Genomic DNA, 20682 nt, shown 5'->3' with positions numbered 1-20682 from the left:
TTAGTCCTATTCAGCGTCTACTCGGCGCTTCTTGGCTTGTCTCTTGTATTCATTAAATGGAGCATCTCTTGTCACTGTCCAGCAATAGTCTACAAGCATTGATGGGCTCCATTTGCCCTGATAGCGTTTCTCCATTGTTGCAATGTCCTGGTGAAATCGCTCGCCGTGCTCGTCGCTCACTGCTCCGCAGTTCGGTGGAAAAAAATCTAGATGAGAGTGCAAAAAATGTATCTTTAGTGACATGTTGCAACCAAGGCTTTTATATGCCTTGAGGAGGTTTTCCACCAACAACCTGTAGTTGTCTGCCTTGTTGTTTCCGAGAAAATGTATTGCCACTAACTGGAAGGCTTTCCATGCTGTCTTTTCCTTGCCACGCAGTGCATGGTCAAATGCATCATCTCGAAGAAGTTCACGAATCTGAGGATCAACAAAGACACCTTCCTTTATCTTAGCTTCACTTAACCTTGGAAATTTTCCATGGAGGTACTTGAAAGCTGCTTGTGTTTTGTCAATGGCCTTGACAAAGTTCTTCATCAGACCCAGCTTGATGTGTAAGGGTGGTAACAAAATCTTCCTTGATTCAACAAGTGGTGGATGCTGAACACTTTTCCTCTCAGGCTCCAATGACTGTCGGAGTGGCCAATCTTTCTTGATGTAGTGGGAATCTCTTGCACGACTATCCCATTCGCAGAGAAAACAGCAGTACTTTGTGTATCCAGTCTGCAGACCAAGCAAGAGAGCAACAACCTTCAAATCGCCACAAAGCTGCCACTGATGTTGGTCATAGTTTAGGCACCTCAAAAGTTGTTTCATGTTGTCCTAGGTTTCCTTCATATGGACTGCATGACCAACTGGAATTGATGGCAAAACATGCAGTAAAACAGCTTTAAGACTTGTCTTCGATGAATAAATGAACAGTCTCCACTCATCTGGATCGTGAACGATGTTGAGGGCTGCCATCACACCATCGATGTTGTTGCAGGCTACAAGATCACCTTCCATGAAGAAGAATGGGACAAGATCCTTTTGACGATCACGGAACATGGAAACCCTAACATCACCTGCCAGGAGATTCCACTGCTGTAGTCTGGAGCCCAACAGCTCTGCCTTACTCTTGGGTAGTTCCAAATCCCTGACAAGGTCATTCAGTTCACCTTGTGTTATGAGGTGTGGTTCAGAGGAGGAGGATGGGAGAAAATGTGGGTCCTGTGACATTGATGGTTCAGGAGCAGAAGTTTCATCCTCTTCCTCGTCTGACTCAAGTGAGAATGATTCTGGTGCATCAGGAACCGGCAGTCCTTCTCCGTGGGGTACTGGGCATATAGCTGATGGAATGTTTGGATAATGCACAGTCCACTTTTTCTTCTTTGACACACCTTTCCCAACTGGAGGCACCATGCAGAAGTAACAATTGCTGGTATGATGTGTTGGCTCTCTCCAAATCATTGGCACTGCAAAAGGCATAGATTTCCTTTTCCTGTTCAACCACTGGCGAAGATTTGTTGCACAAGTGTTGCAGCATATGTGTGGGGCCCACCTCTTGTCCTGATCTCCAATTTTGCAGCCAAAATAAAGGTGATAGGCTTTCTTAACCATAGTGGTTATACTGCGCTTTTGTGATGCAAAAGTCACTTCACCACAAACATAGCAGAAGTTATCTGCACTGTTCACACAAGTACGAGGCATCTCTGCTCACTTTGGCTAAACAGAAATGTGTCCCTTTGCAAAATCAAACACTGACAAATAAGAGAGCACGACACTGTATGATTTCTAGAGCTGATATAGGGCAATTTGTTCAGCAGAGTGATGTAAGCTTCGTTATGATTGCATCACCCATGACTTCTAGGAATAACATGATGCAATTCATATAATGGATGACGCAATACCAGCTTCAGATTGCATCATTCATTGTTTTGCCTAAAAAGCAAGTACTGTCCAAACCCAGTCATAGATTTATTCATAGATCCAGTCCAAGATGTATTTTAGTCATTTCTGGTTTAAATTGAGATCCCTTCCCTTTATAACTCACTTATCCTCCGCCATTCCCAAGTCAAGGGTCGTATATACTGACCCAATAGAATATCTTGAAAACTAGAGCCAATCAACAATTTTAAACATCATTTTCGTTCTCAGTGACCCAGAATTAGTAAAGTTTGACTACATTTATTTCAGAAGCATTTTGGCTGTAGAGCAGTGTTATTTAGGTTACTCAAGACCAGAGAGGACTCTGAGGAACTTCAGAGACACTTGAACTAGGTGAATGGGCAACACAATGGCTAATCAAAACAGTGTTGATAAAGGCAAAGTAATGCCATTAGAGGGAAAAATTTGAACTACTCATACTCATACACTTTACACAGCTCTAAATAAACTGTATCAATTCAGGACAGGGACCTAAATCATTGTGGAAAGTTCAGTGAATACCTTTGTTAATGTGCAACTGTGGTCAGAAAAGCTACCCATATGTTAAGAAGCAAAAGGAATGGGATAAAAAATAATATGTTAAAGATTATAATTACATAAATCAATGGTGTGACCTCACCTTAATTGTTGTGTGCAGTACTGGTTGCCCAATCTCAAGAAGGATATTACAGAATTAGAGAGATTCAGAGAAGAGGGATAAGGATGACTAGGGACACAGATAAACTCTTGTCTGAAATGAGGTTGAAGACATTGGGATTGTTTACTTTAGAAAGGAGACAAATAAGAGAAGACATGATGAAAGGAAACAAAATAATGAAGGGTCTGGGAAAGATAGATCTGGAACTTCTACTCTCTCTGAATTCATGGGACAGTCAATAAAATTGAAAGGTGGCAAATTAAAAATGAACAGAAATCCTTTTTCATACAATGTGTAATTAGACTGCAGAACTCAGTGCCACAGGATGTCTCTGAGGCCAAGAAAGTAGTAAGATTCAAAGAGAGATTGGACATTTATGTGGATAAAAAAGAATATGAAGGATTAGAATAGTTAATACAAAAAAGAATATTGGAAGGGAGATAAAACCCGTACCTTAGACCAGTCCATCCCATGCTTTGCTGCACATTGGCTACCCACATTTGTCATCCTTGCCTGTCAACTGCCCTTCTCTTCAAACCTTCATTTTTGGTTTGTTCAAACCAACATTTCATGTTGAGGTGCTTGATGTCGTTTAGAACTGTTCGTTTCCATGTTATTCACGGTCTTCCTCTCTTTCTTCTTGCATTCTCTGGCTTCCATTCAAGGGCGGTATTTGGTAAGCGTTCTTTTTCCATTCTCAGCACATGTCCCAGCCACTGATGTCTTCTTTTGTAGATTATGCTTGTCCAGTAATTTTTCTGACTTCTTCGTTCGTCTTCCTATCTCTATATGTTATTCCCAATATTCTTTGCAGACATTTGTGATGAAATGCATCCAGCTTTTGCGTATCTTTCTTGGTAAGTTGCCATGTCTCACTGCTATATGTTGTGATGGCGCTAACAATTGCAGTTTTGTCTTGAGGGAGATGTTTTTGAGTTGCCAATGTTTTTGTCTTCCAAATGCAGCATTTGCCTTCCCGATTCTTCTTCTTCCCGTACATCAGAGCTTAAATCAATTTCTGTTAGGGATTAGTATGTGACCTTCAAGGGGGGGACAGATTCCCCACATCTCTCTATTATGGGGTTTCTTGCTCTAAAGCATTTGGTTCTGGATATTGTCAGAGGGGCTACTGAACTGGATGGATTAAGAGTCCGATTCATTATGCCTGCACCTATGTTCCTAAGCAAGTCTTTGCCAGGAAATTACTTTTATATTAATCAAATTATATAGTTAAAGTAGATTAAAAAGAATAAAAAAGTTGTATCAAACATTGTGCTTGAGAATAGGTGGTTTCAGCTAACCATGTGATATGGGTTTCATATTTCTATCCCATGGCCACAAATTAGTTTTGTTGTTGTTTATTATTATTAGTAGTAGTAGTTGTGATGTTGCACTCTATATGATTTTATGAAAGTATGCTGATGAGTGTGAATATAACGGAACTAAAATATGCTTCATGCAAAAGGTCACTTGTATCGTTACAAAGCTTATAATCTACTGAGTGTGGTCATCCTATTTGTATAAATGTATCACTCTTGTATCTGAAACTAGAAATATGAAATATAACTCTGAGGGCCTATTGTAATTATGCAAAGTGTGGGCCATTAATGGTGGTTTGGAATCTTAATAGCTCCCATCAACCAGGACAATTGACTGTAGATAGCTCTGTTTTACTTGTAAATCTTTCTGTATACGCATGTGCTGGCAAGTGGTTAATGAAGTCTTACAGTGACATATGATCATGTCACCTGAACTGGAATCCATCTTTAACCTGGTGCTTTTCCATTGAGAAGGAGGGGTGGGAACTCAGAGAGGGACAAAGGATTCCTGCCTTATGCAAAAGATATAAGTGGGTGGAACAGAACAATGGAGGGACATCATGAGAAATCCCCTAGCTACCACCTGATCTGGAACAAGGGCTGTACAAAGGGAAAGGATTGTGCCCAGACTAGGAAGGCGTCCAGTCTGTGAAAGAAACTTATTGAAACTTCTCTGAGAGTGAGATTTGATCTGTATTCAGTTTTATTACTGTACTAGGCTTAGACTTGGGTGTTTTATTTTATTTTGCTTGATAATTCACTTTGTTCTGTCTGTTACTACTTGGAACCACTTAAATCCTACTTTCTGTATTTAATAAAATCACTTTTTACTTAATTAACCCAGAGTATGTATTAATACCTGGGGGTGGGAGGGCAAACAGCTGTGTATATCTCTCTATCAGTGTTATAGAGGGCGAACAATTTATGAGTTTACCCCGTATAAACTTTATACAGGGTAAAACAGATTTATTTGGGGTTTGGACCCCATTGGGAGTTGGGCTTCTGAGTGTTATAGACAGGAACACTTCTTAACCTGCTTTCAATTAAGCCTACAGCTGTTAGGGGATGTGGTTCAGACATGGGTCTGGGTTTGCAGCAGGCTAGCGGGTCTGACTCAAACCATGCAGGGCACTGAAGCTTTTAGTTAAGTCTGCAGCTTTGGGGCACGTGGTTCAGACCCTGGGTCTGTCTGGCTCAACAAGACAGGGTGCTGGAGTCCCGAGCTGGCAGGGAAAGAGGGGGAAGAAGTAGTCTTGGCACATCAGTTGGCAGCCCCAAGGGGTTTCTGTATTTCTACTTCTCCATTTCTACCATTATGATTTTGTTAAACGTATTCACTACTAGTAAAATTTCCTCCTCTGCAGAAGGCCAACATAAGGCCTATGCACTAGCATTCTTCTTCAAGTGATTGTCCCCATAGGTGCTCTATGTGAGGATGTGCGCGCACTTGTGCACTCTTGATCGGAGATTTTGTCAGTCAAATCCGTGGGTCTGCTGTCTACACATCCTCGTGTTCTGGTATAAGGCTATGAAGGGAGGGGTAGAGTTGCTGCTGCTCCAGTTCCTTCTCAGCTGCCTGCGGCTTGAGACAGACGGTCATTGTGTCTGCTAGCTAGCTACACAGCTTGTTGACTTTTCTTTCTTATTTTCTTGTTTTTGATTTCTTTGCTATAGTTTCATTTTACTGTTATTTTTCTATTGAATTCAGCACAACTTTGTGCTCCCCCCATCCTTTTTTGTTTGTTTGGGCCTACATTTCATTCAGCCCTCTCCATCTCCAGCTTTTCTTGTCAGGTTATGTCCAAGACCCTGGAATTCATACCCTGCCAGACCTGCCACAGATCCTTCCCCTTCAGCAAGAGGCATTCTAACTGCCTTGGCTGTCTTGGAGAGACCCATGTCCTCTCTAAGTGCAAGTGAATTCAAAAGCAGATCCAGAAAGGTGAGAGGGGACAGAGTGAAACTGCTTCTGATGGAGCATTCTCTGAGACCCGTGGAGCCTGGGTCCCTCATTCTCAAGCCTCCACTGTTCAGAATGCGCTGGCGATTGCACTAGCCCCAGCTCCATTAAGCAAAGATCCTGTGGGCCCTCATATTCTTTGAGACCATCTAAAAGAAGAGACCACATTCTCCAGAAACAGAGACAAGAGAAGAAAGTCACTCTCCTGATCAGAAACAAGGAGTCCTCACATCCTGGTATGGATATCACTGAGGCTTCTACCTCCTCTGGAACTGAGTTCACAGTACCACCAGAAAAGATCCCAACGTGCAACACACTGAGATGCCTCCTGGCAAGCAACCTCATGCAGCACCGGCATCACTACCAGAACTGGAGCCTTTTAAACACAAGGATTCCTCCAAGTCCAAGGTCTTAAAGTAATTGTCTTCAGTATCGTCCTTCTCAGATCACAGTAAAGAGCATATGGACTGTCCTTTGTTACTATCCCCAGTACCTCGCAACAGTATCCAGATTCCCCACTCCCATCCAGGTTCCTGTCTCAGGAGGACTTCCAAATCTGGAAGAGCATGAATCCCTTCTTGAGGGGTACCAAGAGGGATTTCCCACCAGTACCAACTTACTCTCTGGAACTGACTTACCTTCTGGTCCTACTGCATCCTTCTACAAAGACTTGACCACTGGAAACTGTGCAGTTATTGGTCCCTCCCTGGCTTCCAGTAGTGACGTGACCCCTTGTACTGATGCCTCTTGCTCCTCCACTGGACGCAAGTGAGGATACTTCCTCTGACTCAGATGTGTCCGTACAGGTTTCCACCATCTTTCTCTTCTAGCCTTCTTCCCTTGAGATGTGTCTTGAGGAAGAGACCACCAGCGGATGACTGGCCCATCAACCCTGGCAAGGGCTCTCCGGGGTCCAGCCCTGTTCCTTATAATCCAGTCCAGTGGGCTTTTTGGAACCCGTGGGACCTCTATGAGAACAGTTATATAGTGTGCTCTCATGCAAGAGGTCCGATCAAGAACAACAGCCACTGTCAGCGGGCCACCTTCCACAGGAAGAATCTCCAGAACAGCAGGAGCTAGGCGCAGAGGAGGAGACACCACCATTGTACAAATCCTGTTCCTCACCGGATGAGGCTGTTATGCCTGCCCACACACCCCGCCATCCTTTGGGATGATTTCAAGATGTTTCAAGACCTCAGATCCTTACAGATCCTGTTGGAGAAGATCAACATTATTTGCTGAACATTTTACATACTTTCCCCCAGGAGAAGATTGCCGTGCCCTTCCATGTCTGTTAGCACCAGCCCCTTTGGTGTGGCAAACACCAGTGACCCTACCACTCACTTGTAAGCAGACTGATTAAAAAATACTATATTCTTTCTAGGGTTCAGAGTATCCTTTCTCCCATCCTACCTCTAACCCTTTGGTCATCGATGCACTTAATGTAACAACTAGACAGTATTGGTCTTGATCACCCCCTTCTCACAAGCAACTTAAATGCATAGACTTTCTTGGCAGCAAAAACTACTTTTTGGCTGCTCTGCAATTCATGGTGGCCAGCTATTAGTCCTCAATGGGAAAATATGACTTTACAAATTATTTCACATTTTCTCATTTTGCTGAACATCTGCCACAAGACCAGAGGGAGCAGTTTCAGGATCTCATCACAGAAGGTCAGATGATTGTCAAGGCTTCCCTTCAGGCCTCACTTAGCATCGCTGTCACAGCTTTGCCCTCTGTGGCTACCACCATAGTCCATGCATTGAGTATCTTGGCTGCAATCCTCCAGCCTTCCCTGGGAAATACAAAACAACTGTGGAGGACTTTCCCTTTGAAGGCCTGAAGCTCTTCAGTGGTTCTTCGATGGGTCCCTCTACTCCCACCAAAGACTTGCTCAATGCCTTGGCGTCTACACACCTGTGACAAAAAGGAAATACAGCAAGTCTCAAACAGCTCAATGGTCCTGCCCATTTATCAAACCATGTTCATCGAACTTCCCAGAAAGAAACCTAGATTTCCCAAGAAGGCTTCACGGTTGAGAAGGAACTGGAGTGGTGGTGGGTCCATCCCTCCCTATATACTCTTGTACCAGAAAATGAAGATGATGTGTAGGGTGCAGGTGTGGACACTGTTGACAGCATCTCCCATTAAATGAGAATGGGCACATGCAGATCCTGGCATGAAGTACCCATCGGAAAAAACATCTTGAAGAACTCTAGTTATGGTACACCTTTTGTCTCACTGCTTTGAAATGCAAATGCCTTGTGCACCAGGGTAAATTTCACCTTAATGTTGGATAATTATCGCTGCCTGTAGCATAAATTAAATTTACTTCATGAAAATTGGGTAAAACCCCTTCTGTACAGAAAAGAGAAATGTAAGTGAAGCTAGGATAGGCACATTTCCAATATGCAATACAGAACATTGCAGCATAGCTTATCTCCCTAGCATTTTCATTCCAAAGTATCACAAAATACTTTGCAGCCAGTTACAGACTATACATGAAAATACAAGTAATGTGTACAAGTTATCCATAGGGTCTCTTTGACTCTGATATAGTTTTGTCTCTATAGCCTTTGTGTTAAATATTTGTTTTAACATTTTTATTAGACATCCAGAGATGTTTGGGAACAGTGCATTCTTGAACTAAAATTTAGTGTTATTAATGTTGTTGATTATTAGACTTCAGGAACTTGGAAATGGTGAAATAGAGAATGTCAGTTATGCAGGAAAACTTAACAGGAAATATACTACATGTCAGTTCCTTCATGTGTTTGAATCTAGTATGCCAATTGCCTCCCCTCAATGGTTTTAAACCTGGCCAGTATCTTGGCAGACAATCATGTTATGTATCTTCAGGAAATTTAAGAGGTGGAATCCATGTCAGTTCATTTCTGCTTCAGAAATCCAGAAACCAATACAAAATATCATCTTATACTTGCTAGTTACTGCCTTTGCTTCAGGACCGTTTGTACTGTCAGGACACCGGTAACTCTGCCTCGCAGACAAGAAATAGAATTGCACTTATGGAAATAGGATGCAAGTATCTCAGGAGGGAAATACGGTAGAGAGAAGGACTTCCGACTCTCTGAAAATTGAATGCTTTCAAGGAAATGAGCTAAGCTTTACAAATGCTATAAAAAGACTTGGGAATTTTGGATTACATAGGATAAGCAGAGCACACACATGCTCAACCGGATGTCCTGAGGACAGATTATATAATCGTACAGCAAATAAATATGTAGTTGATGTTGTTATCTGACCAACAATTGTGTTTTGTTAAGTCTGACATATGTTTCAAATGTAATGGAGGAAAAACATTGTACTGCTTTAAATCAGTGATCGTTATGATCAAAAATAAGACACTTTCGTACATTAGACTCTTACCCACATCATGTCTATTCTTTTGTTGTTAAATAAATAAATAAAATGTGAAGCACATTACTGTAATTAAGGACTCAAGGAAACCCATTGATCCATATTTGGAAATGTTGATAATTTTGGTTTGCATCGTTGCTGGATTGCATCAGACAATCAGATAGAATTATAAGTCAGTCTAACCATGATCTTTGCCCTAAGGCTTAGTCTTTGCATTTCCAAAGAACACATGCAGCACATTTTTGTTGTATTATTGACTGCCTGGGAAGAAATCAGTAAGGGCGGGTGGGGGTGCTCTGCATTCTTTGGAATCTGAAACGGAGAGTTTAAACCACATGCTCCTTGTTTGTTCCTAGGTTTTCAGAAAAAATGACCACCAAATGGCTTGAACTCTTTGAAGGTAGTGGTGTTCCATATGGTCCAATCAACAGTATGCAGCAAGTATTCTCGGATCCTCAGGTCAGTTCTCACAGAGCCTTTGTGATATATTAGTAACGTGTTTTACAAATATTCAATAACAATTGCTTTCCTCCACACCAGCTTTCAACTACCTATAAAAATGTGATTCAAGTCATTTATGTTGAGTATGAGGCTAGTAACATGGTATAATTACGAACGATCATTAACTGCTGACCCTAAAATGGAGTGCACTTTTGGAAATATAGCCTTTTTCATATTGCATTAGGCCATTGGTACATCAAGTCTTGTACAGTATCTTGCTCTCATCAGTGGTCAATATCTGTTCTTCAGAGGACAGGAGGGCAACATTTTTCTAGGCAAATACTGCAGTGCGGGAAAATAATTCTTCACTCTCACAAGCAATCATCTTAGTCTTTATAGTAGGTGTAACTACAAAGTATATTGATAAAAATTATCAAGCTTTGAATACAGTTGAATGAAAATATGATGCAGAAATATTTTGAGCCATTTCTTGGCTAGGAACTCCCAAGAACTAAGAGGAATTTGTCTTTTGCTTTTAGTATTTCACAAAGTTAAATGTTTCTTTATTCATAACAGATACCATACATTTGGTTAAAATATTCTTACCTTCTTATGCCCATAAACTTATGAAAGCTGGGCACTGCACTGATTTTCCCATTGGAGCTTGTTGGGTTGATTGTTCTCTCGCCAGCTCAACCAGTTGTGTCAAACAAAGTTAACAGGCTATATTTTGCACCTGTTCTGCTACTCAGTGAATCTCATTTAAATGAATTCCTGATGCTGGAATAAACCTGTTCCATAAAGACTATACATCTACTTGAGTGCAAATGTATGCACAGTGAACATCCTCGGAATCAAATATCTGATAAAGGAATGAGAGTGTTCAAGGAATCAAAATGCATCACTAAAAATTGTAAAATAGGATTGACTACTGAAATAAATGAATCTGTTCTGTATGTAATATCTGTTGTGCACCAGTGTATAGACTGTATAGTATATATACCAAGACTGTGCACAAGAATAAAAGAACAGAAAATGAATGTGTGATAAAGGAACACATTTATTGTATATCAGGGGCCTGCATTTATAAAGCTACTGCTGCATAAGAGTGGAGGTTTTGGTAGATTAATGCACTGTTATTCCTTGAAATGTGGTAGCACCATGCTGACTTTGCCTATGGAGGATAACCAGGCCAACTTTCTCACTTCATAATTTTCACAGGGATTAAGCTTGGGTTTTGTACACTACATTGCAGAAGGCTTTATTTTACTCAGGGGTTAGTTGGTTGGGGGGTTATACATAGGGTGATACTGAAAAGGAGATCCTGCACTTTTTGTTCAGTGCGCCACAAAATTAAAAAAAGTCAATGACAATCTGAGAGAGAGGATGTTTTAGAGGTTAAAGCGATGATGTGTTGAAAGTGGGGTGAGGGGGGAAAGTATCACTAAAGTGCCCCTGCTGAAAACTGCATACCAAATTGAAGGGAGGACTGTGATAGTTTCCCTGCTTCTGACAAAGTTTGCCTTCCCTCTGGATACTTTTAAATCATCTCTACCATGGGACACATAGTGATGCCTTTGCCTTTGAAATGGACCAGATTGCACTAATTGCCTGGTTTTTTCAAATTGTTCTCCCATTAAGGAGCATGCTTCTTCCCAACTTCCCTCATAGAACTTCCTGAAAAATTGTGTCCCTTCTACACACTCCTCTGGACTCATTATTGCACTATCACTCTGTTCTCATCACTTCCTGGAACAAAATGTAAGCATTTCTAGTGAAGTGCAGCTTAATGGGTTTGTTTAGTAAATGGCGTTATCTCCCTCCCTGATTTATAGTTCTGAGAAAATGCTTGTGCTCAAATGGAAAAACAAGTGAATAGCCCCTTTTCCCTGGAACTCAGGGTTTATCATATAGTTATGGAAAGAAATGTGTGCTAGAATCCCTTGTTGAAATATTAGCATCACATCACTGGGTTAGATATACTTTCTACACCATTAAAAAGCAACAGAGGGTCCTGTGGCACCTTTAAGACTAACAGAAGTATTGGGAGCATAAGCTTTCGTGGGTAAGAACCTCACTTCTTCAGATGCAAGTAATGGAAATTTCCAGAGGCAGGTATAAATCAGTATGGAGATAACGAGGTTAGTTCAATCAGGGAGGGTGAGGTGCTCTGCTAGCAGTTGAGGTGTGAACACCAAGGGAGGAGAAACTGCTTCTGTAGTTGGATAGCCATTCACAGGCTTTGTTTAATCCTGATCTGATGGTGTCAAATTTGCAAATGAACTGGAGCTCAGCAGTTTCTCTTTGGAGTCTGGTCCTGAAGTTTTTTTGCTGTAAGATGGCTACCTTTACATCTGCTATTGTGTGGCCAGGGAGGTTGAAGTGTTCTCTTACAGGTTTTTGTATATTGCCATTCCTGATATCTGATTTATGTCCATTTATCCTCTTGCGTAGTGACTGTCCAGTTTGGCCAATGTACATAGCAGAGGGGCATTGCTGGCACATGATGGCATATATAACATTGGTGGACGTGCAAGTGAATGAGCCGGTGATGTTGTAGCTGATCTGGTTAGGTCCTGTGATGGAGTTGCTGGTGTAGATATGTGGGCAGAGTTGGCATCGAGGTTTGTTGCATGGGTTGGTTCCTGAGTTAGAGTTGTTATGGTGCGGTGCGTGGTTGCTGGTGAGAATATGCTTAAGGTTGGCGGGTTGTCTGTGGGCGAGGACTGGCCTGCCTCCCAAGGTCTGTGAAAGTGAGGGATCATTGTCCAGGATGGGTTGTAGATCACTGATGATGCGTTGGAGAGGTTTAAGCTGAGGACTCTAGGTGATGGCCAGTGGAGTTCTGTTGGTTTCTTTTTTGGGCCTGTCTTGTAGCAGGAGGCTTCTGGGTACACGTCTGGCTCTGTTGATTTGTTTCTTTATTTCCTTGTGTGGGTATCGTAGTTTTGAGAATGCTTGGTGAAGATCTTGTAGGTGTTGGTCTCTGTCTGAGGCGTTGGAGCAGATGCGGTTGTACCTCAGCGCTTGGCTGTAGACGATGGATCATGTGGGGTGTGTCCGGGGTGGAAGCTGGAGGCATGAAGGTAGGCGTAGCGGTCGGTGGGGTGGTATAGGGTGGTGTTAACGTGGCCATCGCTTATTTGTACGGTGGTGTCTAGGAAGTGGACCTCCCGTGTAGATTGGTCCAGGCTGAGGTTGATGGTGGGGTGGAAGCTGTTGAAATCATGGTGGAATTCTTCCAGGGTCTCCTTCCCATGGGTCCAGATGATGAAGATGTCATCAATGTAGCATAGGTAGAGAAGGGGCGTGAGTGGACGAGAGCTGAGGAAGCATTGTTCCAGGCCAGCCATAAAAATGTTGGCATATTGTGGGGCCATGCGGGTGCCCATAGCGGTGCCACTGGTCTGGAGGTATATATTGTCACCAAATTTGAAATAATTGTGCGTGAGGATAAAGTCACAGAGCTCAGCAATAAGTTGTGCTGTGTCATCATCAGGGATACTGTTCCTGACAGCTTGTATTCCATCTGTGTGTGGGATGTTTGTGTAGAGAGCCTCTACATCCATAGTGGCTAGGATGGTGATTTCTGGGAGGTCACCAATGCATTGTAATTTTCTCAGGAAATCTGTGGTGTCACGGAGATAGCTGGGAGTGCTGGTGGCGTAGGGTCTGAGTAGGAAGTCCACATATCCAGACAGTCCTTCAGTGAGAGTGCCAATGCCCGAGATGATGGGGCGTCCAGGATTTCCAGGTTTGTGGATCCTGGGTAGTAGATAGAATAACCCCGGTCGGGGCTCTAAGGGTATGTTGATTTGTTCCTGTGTTAGTGTAGGGAGTGTCCTGAGTAGATGGTGCAGTTTCTTAGTGTATTCCTCAGTGGGATCTGAGGAAAGTGGCCTGTAGAATTTGGTATTGGATGAACAGGTCTGACTACCAGAAGGAGGCTGCCAGACAACTCTCCAATACCAAATTCTACAGGCCACTCTCCTCCCTTGGTGTTCACACCTCAACTGCTAGCAGAGCACCTCACCCTCCCTGATTGAACTAACCTCGTTATCTCCATACTGATTTATACCTGCCTCTGGAAATTTCCATTACTTGCATCTGAAGAAGTGAGGTTCTTACCCACGAAAGCGTATGCTCCCAATACTTCTGTTAGTCTTAAAGGTGCCACAGGACCCTCTATTGCTTTTTACATATTCAGACTAACACGGCTACCCCTCTGATACTTTCTACACCATTATCTCTCTGAGAGGTGAATACAAGAGAAAGGACCAATGTGGAGAGCAGTAAACTCAGTCTTCTATTTGTGTCGGCTATTTTGTTTAGATTTTTAATTGCACTTTATATTTTTGTGGCGAGTACTTCAAACATCTGCAGATGGGTCCTCCATTGCCCTTCCTGATCCAATATCTCAAAATTGACTTGGACTCAGAAGTTTAGGGCCAGTTCAAGGAAAAAGTTAATGAATTTGCACCTATCCCTTTATTCTGGGATGTCAGTTTTCACCTGTGCATCCAATCACTGTCCTTGTGTTTCAGCAGCAGCCATGTGTCTGCATAAACCACCAATATACTATACACATTCTCACTCTTCAACAACAACTTTACCCTTTCATAGACCATCTTGTCAATTCACTTCCTGCACTACAAAAAGCACTACAGTGGACTGGGACTGGGTAGAACAGAAAATCCACCAATCGCTCAGGTTCTGTAATCCATATATCCCCCACACTCCCAAATCCCATTTATAACAGGAATAGAAGATATTTCCCAACAAGACCATACCATAATCATAGCCAAAGTATCAGATATATGACGATATACAGTATAAGGACTTTGTGATCACTCTGAAATAATGGAAGAATTCTTTTTTGTTCATCTTCTCTCAAGATCTGCCTAGACTAGGAAAATCTGTGTTTAGGAGATGTTAGCTAACTTGCGTTAATAAACACATTTTTAAACACCACTTAGCACTAAATGTAGACAAAGGCAGTAGATTTATAACTCAAGGATTTACCACAATCAGCTAACACATTTTTAAATTTCACTAGCTTTGCCTCATTGTAGAGAACCAAAAGCAATACCCAAACCAGTGGCCTTTGGATGTGGATAGACTTTCCTTTACCTCTAACCAGGATATCTTTGGAATCCACATGCTATGAAGGTTCTTCCCCTGGCTGTCTTTTACTAGCAATAGCAATAGCAATAGCAATAGCAATAGCAATAGCAATATAATATAATATAATATAATATAATATAATATAATATAATATAATATAATATAATATAATATAATATATTCAGTAACATTAAGTCTTGAAACAGTTTCATTAATTTTCATCCCCACTGTTTCCTAACCATCTTCAGTTTTTTTGTCATTCTTAATATAAAGCAGCAGTCATCAGATGTGGGCTCACACCACTGGTGACTGAGGCTTCACAATGTAGTGCATGTCAACAACCATCAAAGCGTTATGCCAGCACAGCTGTTAGCAATGCTGCAAAATGCTTTACGGTGCACCACAAGGCCTTTAGCAGCCAAAGACCAAGCGCATGGGGTAAAACTGAAGAGGGATGGAAGCAAGACTGAAGGGAAAGGGAAGCAAGTCTAAAAGGGAGGACTGAAATGGTATACAATTCAATCAACTATAGGTGTGTATCTTTCCCCCACCATGGAACCATGGGGGTCAAAAGACGCCCATATAATTTCTTTTGTAAACTCAGATTAGAACAATTTGTCTGACCCTGGGATGTTTTGTTAACATCATTAACAGCTTCAATCATACTCTAACTGAGCTGCCAAAAAAATGAAGTTTTTGACTAAGCTGGATCGCCAGGTGATCCATTTTTTCCATGAATGGAATGAAACGTTGTCTACCTTTTCCCAACTGATTATAATCTTTTATTCATTTGTGTTGTTAAAATGAATACTGCAGGCATTCTCACTGCTAAGTCAATCAGTGTCTATGTGAGGGGGAGGGAGACAGAGGTTAAAAGGGTTGAGAGACAGGCATTTGCTCTCTTAGGGTCACTGATACAGTAGTTAAGAAAACATTCACACAGTTAAGACCCGTTAAAGGGACAACTTGCTTTCCTTAAAAAATGAGAGGGAAAGAGAGAGAGAAAAGTATATTTATAGAAGGTCCTATAAAGATACTGTATAGGCTATCTGCTTGCAGCGTTTTATATTTAGACTTTTTTCAAGTTCTCTTTTTCTAAAATATGTTCTTTTAATCAGGCCAAAATCATAGAGTACATTAAAAGAATTCTTTAAAAGTTTTAAAAATTTACTGGATGACCTGAGTATGGTCCTATTTAACATACCCTTGGGAACATGTGTATGAAATACAATGTGGTTTGAGGTTTTCCAAACAATACAAACTTAAAAGAGAACATATTTTTTTTTAACAGAAACAATTCAAATTCCTCCAAAAGATAAAACAAAAGCAGGTACGCACCGTACTGCAGATAGGCCATGAAAGCATAAAGATCTCTGGCTATTAAATAAGGGGAATGAAAGTATTCTTCTTACTTTTTTCATTAGGTGTTCTGTCTTTTACAGTCACCATACAATGCCACTGTTTTTTCCGAATGGCTGGCAGAAATTTAAAAAAAGAATAAGATGGCTGCATTATGGACAATTTAATAATTTGTTAGCTAATGTTTAAAACCACACTCCTTGATACATTTTATCATATCAATGCTGTGAGCAGAAAATAAAAATGAAAGTCCTGAAATGGTATTTTTTAGCAGAACAGTTACAGACATACCACACAAGTTGAGTACATCAGGTGTAAGACATCCTGATGCATCACTTCTGAGAAGTATTGGGAGGGAAATATCAGAGTTGAAATATCACAGCTGGCTCTGATTTCAGCTCATGCCAAACACCTGCAAGCTCTAAAAGGATACCAAAACAAAACTCCACCCTGTGGCAGAAGGCCATCCCTTAACAACCCTTCCCTGAGTTTGCATCACTATAAAAATTAATTTAACATTTTTACAGAAACCTTATTCTTCCTGTCCCAGAAGACTAATACAGTTCCTTTAGCCATTCTGCTGAATATGCCTCAAAAACAGAAAGTTAAGAATTGAAATATTTGATAGCTGAAAATTATCTGATGTTTTCATCTTATTATTTGTGAAAGCCTGTGAAATTGGTGGGTTTTATTAACCTCTAGACTATATCATATTCTGTAAATCATTTCATTTGAACACGTCCTGGCAAAATTTTCCTAGCATCTGTAAAAGCTTCCACAATTGAACTTATGAACACAAAAAGCAACTCAAGAAACAAAGTATATTTTAACGTGTTTAGTTTTTTAAAAAGTGATGCACTTTAAGGACCATGTTTTGAATCACTTTAGTGGTTAATATTTACTGAAATAGTTTTGCAGTCCACTAAGGGTTATTCAAGTCAAGTGAAATTATATTCTTGTCTGTAATACTGCAGAGAATTTCTTACATACAGAGGTTCCTGCAACTGAAAAACAGTTGATGAAGGCCTTCAGGTTATACAGTGTTTCTGGAAGTAATTTCTAGTAGAGAAGTGAAAGAGAGGAATTAAATTTTGCATTTATCTCTTTAAGTATTGGACCTGGTTGGAAATTTTCCAATGGAATGTTTTTCCAGAAAATGCCATTGTGTCAAAAGCAAAGCATTTTGTGTGAACATGTTGCCTTTGAAAAAAATTATTTTGAAGTGAAAATTGGAGAAAAAGCCCCACATTTCAATATGATTGAAACATTCCATTTAGACCTTTTCAAAACGAAATATTTCAATTTTCCATTTCAAAATCATTTTTCATTTCAGTTTTTAACACTATAAAGTATGATGTCAACAGTTGAAATCCAAATGAACTCTTTCAATTTTATCAAAATGAAACATTTTGATTGACCCAAAATGCAATTTTTTCCAGAATTTTGATTTGTGGAAAAATTTGAATTTTTTTGTTTTCTTTCTGTTCTGAAATAAAACAGAATTATAGAACTCCCCTTGAAACAAAATTATGGTTCCTGCACACTCTAGGACAGTGGTTACTGTATCCCCTTTCAGACTACCGTACCCCTTTTGGGAGTCTGATTTGTCTTGTGTACCCCAAATTTCACTTCACTATAAACTACTTGCTTACAAAATCAGACATAAAAATACAAAAGTGTCACAGCACACTTATTGAAAAGTATGTGTGTGTGTGTTAGTAATACATATGCCTACATGTGTTGTGAAGAGCCGTCCCTTCTATTTTAGACTCCCATTTTATGAAGATCATAAATTTCTAAAAAAAAGCATTTATTTCAAGCATATTTATCAAAAGATCTCAGAGAAGCACCAAAAACCTTCCAGTGAACTGGTTTTCAAATTAAAGAGGGAACCTGCAAGGAGGTTTTCAAAAAGTTGCATTATGGGTTCTCAGTTCAGGAGCATAGTGAGAAGTGTCTCACTGACCTTTTCAAAACTTCACTATGTCTTTCTTCACTATGCTCCAGCATTAGCAACTCACGACACAGCTTTTTCAAAGCCCTTTGGTTGGTTTGTCTCTTTGGAGAGGTTGCACAGTGGTTCACTAATCCTGGACTTCAGTAAAGTGATGCCAGTCAGTTTCAAAGAGTCTATACTTAAGGTCCTACAATCTTGGAATGCACTGAAGACAATGCCATTGAGCTTTCAAGGAACTGTGCTTGCTGGTGTGTAATTTCTTTGAAGTTCCTAACAGCATGTTTATCTGACTGGCATTTTCATTCTTGGATACAGTGCAAATTTGGAGTCATAACTGAGCTGTAATTACCCCCAAAATTTCAGTTAATCAAAGTTTGGTGAATATGGGTTTCATTTGCCAACTTAAATTCCCCCAGCAATTTCAGTTGGAGATAGTATTTTTCTTCACTTGCTGTGTACTCTTTCCCCTAAATGTTGTGGAAAGTAATATGTACGTTGCTTATCAGCCTAACAAGGATGTTGATTGTTAGGTAAAGAAAAACTTCTATTTCTCATTTTCAAAATATCACAATGAAGTAGACGTGTATCCAAACTGAATTAAGTGAAGTTAGGACAGAAAGAGTCTGCACGGATATCAAAGGGAAAAGCTTTCGATGCTCAAAACCAATTTTCAATATATGATTTCAGGTAACTGTAATTGTTTGTCATTGTTTTTTATTTCTTAATTTCATTGTCAGACTGTGTCCAGGAATTTCCTGTGAAGACAGATAGCCTGAGCTGCTTCTCTGGGGAAAAAAGGGTTGGTCTGCAAAGAGTTTTTGTACTCCTTTAACTAAATTGGTTTGAAATTGGAATAATTAAAGTTTTACAGCTCCCTAACGTGGATGGTATTATGCTAATATAATGGTGTTTATACTGGTATAGCTTATTCCCGTAAATTTAGTAAAATAAGATATGCTGGCAATAAGGCATCTTTATAGAGCTATAGCTGCATCCACACTAGAGAATGTACTGCTTTACCTGTTGTTGTTGTTTTTTTTTAAATCACATCCCTAACCAAAATAATGGTACAAAAACTGTGTGGACAAGGCTATAGTGTGTGTCTACTCTCCAGCTGCCTTTTCTGGGTTTTTCAGCTGAGTCCTGAAAATCACAAAAGAGATATGAATCTCATTTAAATAAAACCAAACACTTGATCAGTGATTAAAGGGTCCTTCGGGATGCCCCAGATGAGTTTCAGATGTTTAGGGCAACGCTAGAGGTGCACTGTAGCTCACACTGGGGACGCTGTGCTAGGTGTTTGTCGTTTCATACATACCCGTGTTATGTGTAATGGCCCATAAAAGGGGATATTCCCATAATTCACAAATAGCCTTAGGAAGAGGATGGCAAACAAAAACCCACCAGTGGTAGCACTAGAAAGGGACCTCTTGGGCAACATGAGAGCAAGAAGATGCAAAGGTGATATTTTAGGAGTTTAGACCCTAGCTCAACAGTGGAAGGAGAGACAGACACATGAGCATGACTAAAAATGGAGGCTGTAATGTTGTTAACTTAACCTAACTCCTAAAGGTCCAAAGCAGGACTGCAACAGTTACTGGGTTGAAGATATTACAGTGTGGATCCCAAGCTGGTTGCCAAGTATCAAGAGAAAAAAGAGAGGGACCAGCTCTTAGCACTTCAGCCAGCTAAAAGGGGTTTGCCTCCAAAAGCTAAATTTTCCCCCATTATCTCATCCGAAGTTTGAAGGACTAGACAAGGGATGCTACAAGCTGTGCAAGACATTGATGATTATACCCAACTTGCAATGCAAAGGCCCAGGCTCAGTGCCTGTCCATCCCTCTGTAGGAGTTTGGGTCCCCCAAAACTGACCCTTATTAATATGCAGTCCATACTAGGAACCTTCTGTATTTGTGACAAGCACTTATTGATTTATTAGGACTTGTTCCTTTTTCATCATGTTACATGCCCTTTTCCTAGGTACCATTAATGTGAATATACACTTAAGTTTTTGCAGTGTGTTGGTCCAGTAGCTTGACACACAGTAATATATTTGGCCATTAAGTTAAAGACTGATTTCTTGAACTGCCGTTTTTTTTTCTGATAGGCTCCCACCTACCCAGTAATTAGTCTGTTACAAATAGCATCAGTTATAAATATTCTTTATACTAATCAAAGCAGTATGACATTCAGCATCTCTTCTATGAAAGTTTAAAATACTTGGAAATCAATATAACATTCCTTCATGTCCTTATCCCCTAAATATGCTGGCCCACATATAAAAAATTAAAATGTGATCAACTAAACATAGCCATTCTAATTGAAATGAAATCAAAGAAAAAAATGAGAAGCAATTTTTTAATCAAGTAAATGTGTGGATATATCCCATATGACAAAACTTTGCAAAAATAACTGCAAATTGTTGGTTCTTTGAGAAATATTTGCTGTCGCAAAACTTTTCTTCTTTTCAGTTCTGTCAGTTCTCTCGTTGTATTAGAACTAAATGCAAACACTCTCACTCTCACTGCACACGCTTTCTCGATCTCTCATTATAGACGACTGATGGAAAAACAAACACCAAATA

General features: G+C 40.4%; 1 protein-coding gene across 1 annotated transcript in view; it reads left to right on the top strand.

The window, feature by feature from the left end:
• Window positions 1-20682, top strand: part of SUGCT (succinyl-CoA:glutarate-CoA transferase) — a 503164-nt gene that overhangs the window by 241037 nt on the left and 241445 nt on the right. The window contains exon 12 of the mRNA XM_065399115.1: window positions 9574-9676. Coding sequence (XP_065255187.1) covers window positions 9574-9676 — 103 coding nt within the window. The remainder of the gene's footprint in view (window positions 1-9573; window positions 9677-20682) is intronic.

Source organism: Emys orbicularis, chromosome 2, assembly GCF_028017835.1.
Source record: "Emys orbicularis isolate rEmyOrb1 chromosome 2, rEmyOrb1.hap1, whole genome shotgun sequence".
Taxonomy (NCBI): Eukaryota; Metazoa; Chordata; order Testudines; family Emydidae; genus Emys; species Emys orbicularis.
Note: the sequence above shows the minus strand (reverse complement) of the source record. Positions and strands in the feature narration are given on the sequence as shown.